Here is a 12,543-nt window from a genome sequence, read left to right as displayed (position 1 = left end):
AATTAGAAATGTATTCTTTATTAATTCCAGAAAGCTTTAGATCAAAGATTCCAACTTTTTCAAGTATTTCATCGTATACATCCTTTACAAGCACTAAAAAAGCGTATATTATTCGAAATTCGTTTTTAAAAATTATTCCTGGATATTTACGTATTCAATTGTTTGGTCTATCTTCTGGAGATCTTATATTAGACGTAAGTAATAACTTTTTATATATTTAAGTAAACTTTCATAAATTTAGAATTCATCTTAGCTATTTTCTAATAAACATGTTGGATATAACTAAAAATTATACATAAGTACATCTTTTATTTTTTTAAAGAAATTTTTTAGAGTTTTTTTGTTTTTTTTCCAAAAAAATATTTCTCAACAATGTTAGTTTTGGGTTTGAACAATAAGCTTGTTATTATAGCAGTATAAGCTTTAGAATTTAATTTTTGATATAAATGTCAACGAAAAAGCTTTATTTTAAACAACAAAACGAGTAATCATCATTTTCAATAAGTTTGCATATGCTATATGAATTTACATCTTATATTACCCCATGCGTCATACTGAAGTTGACACTAAAGATTGTTTTTCAAACTTTATTAAAAATGTATTTCGTGAGGACAAAAATAAGTTTTATTTTGAGTGAGTTATATCAGAAATTGACCTATTTTATTCAGTATGGCCTACCTCAGCCTCAATGAAGGCCTCCCCCTCTTTCTGAAGGCACACAAATCTTGCAGATATAGTCTTCTAACATGTCAGACCAATCAACCCTGATGCCTGACTCGAAGGATCTCACAAACATGTGAGGTATGTTTGAGGCAGATCTTTCAACCTTTGCCTATATTGAATAATACAATGGGCTTAAGATCAGGGGAGCAAGGATGCCACATACTTTTGGACACATTCAAAAGAAGTTTGGGTGTAAAAAACCTCTTCTCTTTTGTGACCGTTGTAATAAGACATTTCTTCCTCTTTGCTTTACTTTTTCATCCCGAGTAATCTTTAGTGTTATTTTTAAGCCTAACATCGATCACATTCATCTATACCATACGGCGAAAAGTCCTTATTGGATTTTTAGCATATGGGGTTTTACACTAATGTACATGGCTTTTATTCTTATTGTTCGATTCAGACATTGGCTAGACTTTCTGGCGACTGTTCTTTTTGCTTTTTAATGTCATACAGAGCCATCTAGATAATCTTGTGTTAATTGGAAATATCGGTTGAGGTCTTTTGGCCCGAAATCATTTCCAGCCAATAAAGTATTTTGGCTTCCTATCTGTCATTTGTGAAAATAAAGTCAATATTATCAGTAAAAACAATAGCAAATACTTATTTAAATTTAATAAAACCTTACTTTTGTAAAAACAACTATGAAAAATCGAAATATGATACTTCTTTAATGGTCCACTTAAAAATGACTGTATGGAGTATTAAAACGTCTTGTTTACAAGCAACTTCTTTCTAAAAAGCTTTGCATATTATAATCATTAAAAAAATAAAGTAGTTCTGTGATCTAAAATGTTTCTTGTATGGGCCAGAGAAAATCCCAGCTAGTAATTTTCTTGTAAACAAATTTTTTTTCTTCAGAAAATGGAAACAGGAAGAATTTGATAAATAAAGAACTTAGACTGAACATTGAGCATAACTATGCTACTCATCAGAAAACTCCTCAATCCTTGCTTAGTTGGATAATTATTATTGTAGTAAATAAAGATTAATATGTTATTCCCAAAAGCTCAGCTTAGATTACGTCTATTAAATAAATCAGATATAAACATAATTAAAAAATATATTTTTTTACTGTCAAAATAATATTTTAAGCACTAAAATAAGTCTTAATCTTGAAAATAAAGCTTATCGCAAAAGAAATAACTAAAAAACTCATCTGTGAAAGCTAGATAAGAATACTAATCATCCTTATTATAATTTATAACTTATTATAAAAGTCATACTTAAATTAATAAAAAAATATTAATTTAGCTTCTCTAATATTTCCATTCAGATGATAGAACCAAAATGTGCTTCTGGTGAGATTTGGTGCTCTTTGAAAAACAGCTGTGTTGCCACATGTTGCTCAGAAAAATATATTCAAAAACAATGGAATAAATGTTCAATTTTTCTATTAAACTCTGGGTATTGTGAAAAGTTAGAGCCTTGTCTACAGGGAACTGGTAAGTACAATATAAGTATCTCCATGTCAAATTAACAAATAAACTTTACATTGCAATTAAATAATTAGTCTTTCCGTTATAAATATTAGTATGATTTGGCAAAATAGCAATTGAGGAAGTCTAAGGTTGAAATTCAAATTCTTATATACAATGAATAATTTGTTGTTTTATTTTAGTATAATTTAACTACAGTCCATAATAAATATTCTGAACAGTTGTAAAAACCAAGATCTCGAATTAAGTCTACAGGATGCGGTTTTACAATTAAGAATTTTTTAAGACCAGGACATAAACCTTTTTATTTCTTAAATTAGTAGAGATATTTACAAATCCATTTATATACAAATGTGGGGACCCTCCATGAACATAATCATTCAATCCAACCCTCCTCAGTATCAACCACTGCCTCTAACCTGACATAGAACCTACTGCACGTCTTGATCAGGTGATCTTTATTCGTATTGTTCACAGCCTTAATAATGGAGGCTCTCAGAGAAGCCAAATTGTTGTGGTAATGCTTGTTGGAGTCACTCTCCAAAGTTCAAAGGATTGCCGTCCGGTGAGCTAGGGGGCCACATTTCCTAAGCCCAAAATTTTTTCCAAAATCCAATTTTGTAATCAGATCGATCTGCCTTCTTTTTCGCTGGTATTCCCATCCCTCCCGACTCCTTGAACTCATTTGCGACTTTGTACACGGTGGTAGAGGAGAACTTGAGAAAGTCGATGATCTCTTTGGGAGCAAAAGCCTGCGCAGAGGGCGACAATAATCTCTGCACGACGGTCTTACTCGGAGGACATTTTCAACGCTTTGTAAACAGAACATATACAAAATTGTCTGCTGAATCTGATAAACTTAAAGCGGTACGACTAAGGGTTCCCAAGAAAAACCAGTTTAAAAAAATTCATAATTGTAAAACCGCACCTTGTATATAACTTTTGTGTATTTTATTATAAAAACTATAATATAGTAATATTTCTTAGACAATGGCTAAAAATTTCTAGGATCTCCACATAGATTGAACTCTTTTTTAGTTAATCTCATTTTCAGTTAGTACTAATCTTCAAAAGACAGCATTCAAAATTTCTAACACATGTTCTTTAGTTTGTGAGTTATTGTGGTAAGTCTGACGCTAATTGTGTTATTTTTAAAACAATGGATAAAAAAAATGATTAGAAAACATAAAAAAATTGTACTATTTGAGTAAAAAATAATAAAAATACAAAGATTTAAATTTTATATATATCAATGTATCGATAAAAAGTTATAATTAAAATGTTAATTATTGTAAGGATCGATTTTTCTAAGTTTTGAACCATTTAAAAAAAATTTAACATTGTATTTCTTAGTGAAGAAGATTACATCCAAGTTTATGCTTATATACATATCCAAAACTTACTATTTTCTCTTTATTTGGTTTAAATTGGCCCATAATTAGCTACAGAAGGTTATGAACCTTATCCCAATTATTGTGATTTTGATTGAATAAATTAAAATGAATATTTTAGAACTCTGTGTTGATTTAAATGTCCGTTTTTTGATGAGCTAACATTAAGAAGCGAAAATAAATTATATTTTTAGAGCACAGAGCTATTGGGCTATTATAAATAAATTGTCAAGAATGTTTACCTGGAAATGAAAACATTTCATATTATTATTGACGTGAAAAACTTAAATTGATACTTGTACCTAAACCTGTAGGTTTTATTTGTATTCTGTCAGTTGAATAAATTAGTGTTTCAAAATACTTTTGTAATATAATTAGAATATAGTTATATTCAAACTAAAAATGCAAAAATTACAGTTGTGATGAGAGCAACAACTGAACACCTAATTGTCATGGCACATAGAGGGGAAAAAATTAGATCAGGCTGCTAAAAATGTCGAAGATTCATGCCAAAATAGAGGAAGTTATATGATTTTCTTCATAAAATCTTAACTATCATTTTATAAAATTTCATTAAAAACAATAAATGAATACAAAATACAACATAACATACTTCAAATAAACCTAATTAAAAAAATGTGTTTAAAATATGAATAAATAATACTATAAATATAACAAATAGGTAGAGTATTATTAGTCACATCCTGAGTGTTAAATAACTATATAAAGAATCAAAATAACTTAAATCAAAGCAAAAAAATATCACTCTACATAATTTACATCACGACTAGAACCTCCCTTCAGATTAATTTTGTACTTTTATTAATAAACCATTAGATTCCATCATTTGAAGATGGAAGTTTCATCTCTAATTGTATTTATATTAGTACTGATTTTACAAGTTAGTTAAATAAGATGATCTTATCCTAAAATAAAACCCAAACACCACTGGGATAGTACCCCATAAAATATCTAATGTTAAGAAGACGTCCTATTGGTCATTCAATAGAGTATCATCAAGCAAAAAAGTGAGTCTAAGATCTTTTCCAGTTTTAAAAATTGCATCTAGACCTTGATGAATGCCATGGGCTATATTTCTTTCGGACAGGGAATGTTCTATTATCTGATCATAATAATTCTTATGCATTAAGTACTTGTTTGTTCGAGTAAAACTTGTTTACAATTTGCTCGAAAACACAGTATATACATAAACTCAGGGTGCGTATGCCAATATCTTATAAGTAGCACTTTAAAAATAAAATTAAAGAAAAAAATACCAAATTACTAAAATTAAATTCTTAAAATTTAAGAAGATCAATGAACTTCATCCCAAAATAAAATTCATTTACTCATATGACTTCCACAAAAACTTATAACTTTTCCCGTAACACCAAAACAGGTAAGTTGATAACTAACCCCTAAAGGAAGGAAAGTGACAGTGCCTTCTTCTTTCTTCCTTGCATCCTCCTCATGCCACAAAAAACATCTCTTACAGTCTGGCCCTCAGAATTGTTAGGATATGCAGAGACCCTAAACAAAGAAAACAAGGGATGGTGGAACTGAATGAGATGTTGTTCTATAGAAGTTACTCCGTAAGAGTTATTGAAGACTGTCTGAATAGAGATATGGCCATACCAAGAGAAGAAACACACAAACCCAGTCTCAAAGTGGATGGTAATTGAGTTTTAGTTTCCATCACATACTACCCACTAATACCAAGTGTTTCTCAGATTATTAAGAAACACTGAAACAGCCAAAACTTCAGAAAAAATTGTGGAAGAGGCATTCAATACGGTAATAGGCCTTCAGTGATTGAAGTCCGTCCCATCTTCTTTTTAAGAATAAAAGCTATTCTTTCTTTTTTGAATGATCCAGGTATTCTACACGTCTTTTCCATCGTACAGCCCATTCTATACATAAAAATATTTTCCAGTTTTTGTATGTGACTAATAATATTTACAAAATATCTATTTAAAATCTGACTCTAAATAGTGCATATATGAAGTAAAAAATAAATATATTACGGACAGCCAATAAAGTAAATAAGTATCTAATTTTTCCACTTGTTACAAATAAATAATATTTAAAAAAAAAATAACAATTATATGTATTTAGCAAGCATTGCATTTTAATCTAAAATATACATAACTAGAAAAGGGTAACTAAGCATTGCTCGGTCTAAGGAGGGAGCGGAAAATTATATTTTTTCTTAATTTTAATACTCCTTTGGTGTGGGCAAGCGTTATGGTATCTTACAGACATGATATAACGTCTGTTTACTATATGAAATGTATAAGAATGAATTTAAAAAAAAGTGAAATAAACTTTAAATAACATACCAATATAAATACAAAAAAAAAAATTCTATATTTTGTCAAAAATTTGCCAAATCGAAAGTGCAAAAAAATGTTTATTTACTAATTTTGCAAAAAAAAAAAAAATAGTTAATAGCATTTATTGGAATTATAAATAGAAACACACAACTTTTAAGAATTTTCCGTATTTTCAAAACCAAAAAAGTTATGGTTAATGTCTTTGAAGAAATAATCTTCGGTAAATGTAACATTTTTGCAAATGTTGCAAAAATTAAGTATTAAATGTTCTGGAATTTGAAAAAAGCTATAGTTTATTTTTAAGTTTTATAAATATATATTCAAAATACATTGTTTGGAGGGATTTTGTGTAAAAATGGAATATGGACATTAAATGAAAAAAAGGGAAAAATGAAGAATTTTTTTTTGTTAAATCAGAAAGACATGTATTTGAATTAAACATTCATTTTTAGTGTCAAATTACCCACTAAACGAATTTTTAGACAGATTTCTATAAAATTTATTTTATTAAAAATTCCAATTTTCCATCATTTTCTTGCATTTTTGTGTACTAGAAAAAAAACAGGAATATAATTTTCACTGATTTCTTTTTTTACCCAAAACATTAGAAATAAAATGAAATCATTTTAATAGCTAACTATTACCAATTATCATCACTAATTCAAGCCCAATTAATAAAATTGAGATATTTTTTCTTTTATAACTTGCTATTAATTTGTTTTGTTGACAAAATTTTATATTTGATACATAAATTAAAATACTTATTAACTTTTTAATTTGTTTTCAGATACATCTAAACCATTATCATTTGAAGTAATATCCACTTTTACTATATCCAATAATATGGAAACTAATAATTATGAATTTATCATCAAATCTGAAATTGAAATTACTGCAATTCATCACTTTGGACTGAGATGTCCTATCACGGGAACTTGTGCTAATTTAGAGATGATGTAAGCCATTTCATTGTTTTTCTTTTATATTCATGTATTAAAGGTTATAAATGATAAATAAAGCATAAAAGTTTGGCAAAAATGAATGGAACGTTTTACGATGACATTATCGTTCTAAAAATTATTCATATTGGAGGCATAAATTTGTTTCATTTTAAAGACATTGGATTAAGTTACCTTGATAAAATTGTCATTTTTGGTTCAGTATATTACTTTACCTAAAACATAATGTAACTTCCAATTTATGACATAATCTTTGATGTCATTAAGGCTGATTTATAAATCTCTCCTCTTATGAATATTTCTTAATTATAAGATAATATCTATGATATTTTTCCTAACTTACTATTTTATGTATAATGCAATGAATTTCCATATTTGATTATATCTAATTATTCTTTACATATAGCATAAATAATTAATTATTCACCCTTAAGATACAACGGGCTACAATGGACCTTTTTTTTAATTTGATTGTTTTTTTTATATCCTCTTCTGGTCCTACTAATAGAACAAAACGTTGAATGTACAAAATTTTAACAGAAAACGTATAGTTCATACATTTTTATAAGGATATATCGAAACAAAAAATGATTATATGTCATAGAAAATGCAAAAACTAAAGTGATCTGAGAGCATTACTTTTGATGATGTTGATTGAATTGTCGTTTGTAATGGCTCTGTCCGTACATACTCCTCTTTGATCAAATTTTTAATAGATGATATCGCAAAAATTTTATCACGTAGATATGCATAACTATCATTCAAAAGTCTGATATTGCCTCTTTCACGCTTAATAATTTTCATGATAGTGTGAAGTCATTATACAATAATCATGAAAAATATAGTTTTAACTGTAATTAAATCTTTTGACAAACAAATTGTGATAATTAAACCAATTGGGAAATTTTTAAAACGTATATATACATTACTTGGTTGCCATTTTAACATGCTCTTAGATCTTTTTGTTCCGTGCATATTTTTTTCGAAATATCCTGATAAAAATTGTTCATTCTATGTTTTGTACGTTCAAATTTTTGTGTATTCAACATTTTGTCGGTTCTACATTTTGTGACTTCAACGATTTCTCTGAGCACCATTGATCTCAGCCAATCATAATTTTGGGATTTGTTTTTACATTTTGATATCAATAAAACAACTCAGGTTTTTTTATTGCCACAGTTTAATGTTATAATATGTACATATATAAACACAAAAATATAACGTATAATACTAATGAGACCAAGATATCCAGTATAACCTTAAACACGTATTAACAAAGTTTAAAAACAGTAATAGAATTAGGAACATTTTATATTTTCTATATTTTATAGAATACATTACAAAAAGTTCAAATTTTATATAATATATATATTTTATTAATAATTTCCCATAAGTTCTAACAGCAAATTTCAATGTAGCTTCTATCGTAAAAGAGTTTGCTACCAATAGGAAACATATTATTGCGCTATTTCTTTTTTCTTTGTGATATTCATAAATCATTAAAAATCTAAAAAAATACATTTTTTATAAATATATTCAATTACTATAAAACTTAAAAGTCTCATCACTAATCAGTTTTTCTTTTTGTTTCAAATCTGGTTTTTGATAACTTTATATTATTTTTTTTTATTTTACATTTTTTATAGGTTCGAGGGCTTTTTTGAGGAATAAAAAATCAGTAACTTACACAAAAATCAGTTGACTACTTTTAAAACTGTATGTAGATTTTAAATTTATGGTTATATTTTTATGGGATCATCCAATCTTCAACAATCGTAATTATAAGATTAAAAACCATGGTTTGTTTGAAAAAAAGAATAACGTTTCAGTTTTTTAATTTGAATTATGCCAAAGGATTTCAAGTATTAGTTATATTGGAATCAAATTTTTGCAAAGAGTAAAGTAATTTTCATGTACATTACTGATATTTTCTTAATCAAAAGTTGTCTTAACTCTATAAAGAGGATCGAAATATCAAAAAATAAAAATTCTTGAAAAACAAATTTGAGACAATTTTTTTTTGTAGGTTTGTACTTCAAGTACTATTATAATTAAATAGGGAATTCAAAATATTTTTGGAAAAAATTAAATTCTGTTACTGGTGTTATACTTTGGAAGACACATTGTTAAACAAAACCCATGTTTTTCTATAAGACCATAAAAAGATACCTAGGAGTAAATATAATTCCAATGTATCCAGAGGGTATAATACGTTTATTAAATTGTGTGGTATTTTATGTGCTAACAATGTTATCCACTCAGTTTTTTTTTTAATCAGTTCATTATTGTTGATCCAAAAACCATCCTGCTCAAATTTTACAGTCGAAAATTTCAACTTCATTAAATAAACTTAATGACATATCATAATATTAATTTGAATCTATTACTTTCAGGATATTAAAAATAGACGTGTTATATAAATATACATAATTTATTTTATATAAAGTGTTAAAAATTATAAAATAAAAAAGTTTGATTTTTGGTTTATTAAGTTTCAAAACAATTCTTAAAAATAACATAAGGTAACAAAATTTTGACTTTGTATTTCTCTTGTATTTAAGTGGTGTGTTAATAATTGCTTTTACCTAAATAAATATGAAAATGATCATTATAATAAGTAAAAAATTCGTTGTGTAATCGAGACAGTGTTTTTTTTTGAAATTTTTTTTAATAAGATTTTCATCATTTTTCTTTTGAAAGATAAAAAAACATAAAATATAGTTTGCAAGTCCACTTTCCCAAGTTCAAAAATATTTGAACTATTTATGAAAAAATTTCCAAATCGGAGAACCACTAAAATAAATCCCTTATTTGAAAGTCTCATCAATTGCTCATTTTTGATCACAATGTTTTTGGAGACTTCAAATTTTTTTTTAAAACCATAGATTTTTCAATATTTCGTTATATAAGGGTAATTGTGCTTGCTCTTTGGAAAAGGGATCTTGTTCAGAAATGTAGAGGTTACGACATTAGAATTCAAAACTATTTTTATATTATGACACTGCAAATACAGGTTCCAATATCAACTTGGTGTTTTACTTTTTTATAATGAGTCAGTATCCGGTACTAATACCATACAACACTATCCCAAGGTCCAAGGGCAAACATTTGTTGACTAAGGTAAATCGTTTCAGGCAAAATTGAAAACACTTTTTAAATAAAACTTTAATCATACCCTTGGAAACAAAAAAAAAATTAAATATAAGATATTATTTACCATATTATTGAAGATAAAACAAAATTGACATTTTATTTTTTCCTTATATAACTTACAGTGATACTTATGAAGAAGAAGGAGACTATATTGCAACTTATGACGCCTCTATTAACTCTTATTTACCCGACTATTCGTTGAAGCTTGCAAAACATATTGAAATGAACATTATAGGAATTGAGTTGGATGAACTACAGTTTGAACAACAATTCTTTTGTGACAAACCAAGCTTAAAAAATATTGAATTATCGGTGAGTATTATTTTTTGATACAAGAATAAATGGATAACCCTATGAAATTATATTCATTGTTGAGAACAAATGTCACAGTGTTAGATTTAAATGTATCTACTTCGCTTAGTTATAAAATCTTAGGATTTTATTTGCTCCACAGAAAAAGTTATGATCATCTGAACTTTTTGTTTAACATTCATATCAAAGTTATTGTTACAATATATTAGTGTTGCCATTATATCAATTCTTTTGTATTGGTTGCAGTGAAAAAAAGGTATAACGGTAGTTTTTTGTTTTGTTAACCTTTATTTAGACAGAAAAAAATTTATGAAAAATTAAAATTATCTAAAATTTTCTGGTGAAGATGTATTTATAAAAATATCATTAAGCATTATAGTGTCCAATTTCTTCACCAGATTAAGGCTTTCAAACATAAATTATTCATATATCCAAATTAAAAACATTAGCATCTAAAATCAATAAAATACAAACATAAAATATTAATAGCAAATTTGCTTTAATCCAACAACTAGTTCGTTTTTTTTGTGCTTTCTAAAAAGTTTGAGTATCTTTTGCAAAACCCGGAAATGTCTTGATGCGTTTGATAAATGATATCACAGGCCTAGTCCCAAGTACCCTCGATCGCCCTAGGTATCTTCAACTCGAACGCTCCATATCTTGCCACTGCCAAAATTAAAATAGCACGAATATTCTCCGCAACCACGAGTTCTCCTACAGTTATATTCTTAGCCAGGTAACTCTTTACATTTCATAAAGCATTCCATATGGACCTAGCTTTAAGAGTACTTTCTTTCTGTTTTGATGACATGCCGAATATAATTATTACCATTATTATATTAACTTTATTGTCCTCAAGACCTTTCAGGTTTAAACTAATAAATGTTTTTAGAAAATCTCATTGGGGACATTCCAAAAAAGTGTGTCTAACGGTTTTGAATAGTTTACCACAATCTTTACATGGGTGTTGAAAAACAAAATTACTGTGGCTATCTGAAATTGAACTGTGAATTTTCTTCCTTCAGCAATTTGGGAAGTTGAAAACATAATCCTATGCATCCAATTACGAGATAGATTTAGTGCCCTAATCCATCCATCACACCTTGACGACGCAGAGACCTCTTCTGAATTAAAAAAACTATCATTTTCAAATGGAAGGAACGGGCCATCGACATGTCTAATGAGAGGAAATTTAAACTTCCCGGTAAAAAAAGAAGAAAAAACCTGAGTGAACACCAATATCATGTATTGTTAGCTGATTTTTGTAAGTGCCTCCCATTCCAAAGACACAGGGTCATGTTAATTCTTAAAAAAAGTTTTTCCAACGATTCTTATGAATTATATCCACAGTCGTTCCACAATCGTAAGTGGGAGTCGCTTTCCAAAAAACCCTTTGTGTTGCAGCAAGGATAGAGGAAAATTCGTTGACATACCATTTTATAAGATCAGTTCAATGTATAACATATTCATAGTATGGACTTGATGTTATCACATATCTCCACTCCATGTTGGGATTCTTCGTTAAGTCAACAAAAACTTTCAAATAAATTTTTGTGATTATGTCCAAAAAAGATTTGAGCCCACACCCCAATCGATTTTTTGGTCTCTTTAAAGCAAAAATATAATTCCGATGAAAAAAATTATCTAACATAAAATTTTCCTCCAGTATGGCATCCTCCGCCAATATTGGGAAAGATATAGCCTTATACAAAACATTTGGAATAACAAAAGTGTTATAAAGGTCTATTTTTGATTTTTGATAAAATGATGAAATTATTGACCCTCGTTTTTTGTTCCAGCCAATTTAATTCTGAAGGACCAGAGCCCACCCATTTAATGCTTAAACAGTTATCATTTTTTGGAATAACAATTGGAAATTTTCAAACCTGTTCTCGGATGCCATAAACCAATCAGGAGAATTGCAGTCCTTGATTTATCGATTTTCAATCCCAACTTTCTTTCAGACGTTGTAAAATAAGATAAATTAATTTCTATTCTTCTTTGCAATTGAGCTTCCGGGTCCACTTCTATCATAACGGTCAGATCATCGGCATAAAGATCTATAAGATGTTTAATATATCCAAAATTTACACCAAATCCTAGATATCTTTTTTTTCATGGCGGTCCTTAGGTCATCTGTTGCAGCTACAAAGAGCAGGGGGCCGAAGGACAACCGCACCGACAACTTTTACTCAAGCCAATGGGTCTGCTCTTTTTACTTCCAACAGTAACT

At 28.1% G+C, this 12,543-nt stretch overlaps 1 protein-coding gene across 1 annotated transcript in view; it reads left to right on the top strand.

The window, feature by feature from the left end:
• Positions 1 to 12,543, top strand: part of LOC139907638 (uncharacterized) — a 153,631-nt gene that overhangs the window by 7,043 nt on the left and 134,045 nt on the right. Inside the window, exons 9-12 of the mRNA XM_071894125.1 lie at positions 31 to 194; positions 2,000 to 2,168; positions 6,674 to 6,842; positions 10,121 to 10,310. Coding sequence (XP_071750226.1) covers positions 31 to 194; positions 2,000 to 2,168; positions 6,674 to 6,842; positions 10,121 to 10,310 — 692 coding nt within the window. The remainder of the gene's footprint in view (positions 1 to 30; positions 195 to 1,999; positions 2,169 to 6,673; positions 6,843 to 10,120; positions 10,311 to 12,543) is intronic.

The sequence above is a fragment of the Lepeophtheirus salmonis genome, chromosome 2 (genome assembly GCF_016086655.4).
Source record: "Lepeophtheirus salmonis chromosome 2, UVic_Lsal_1.4, whole genome shotgun sequence".
Classification (NCBI taxonomy): Eukaryota; Metazoa; Arthropoda; class Copepoda; order Siphonostomatoida; family Caligidae; genus Lepeophtheirus; species Lepeophtheirus salmonis.
The sequence above is the reverse complement of the archived record's forward strand: the minus strand, read 5'-3'. Positions and strand labels throughout refer to the sequence as shown.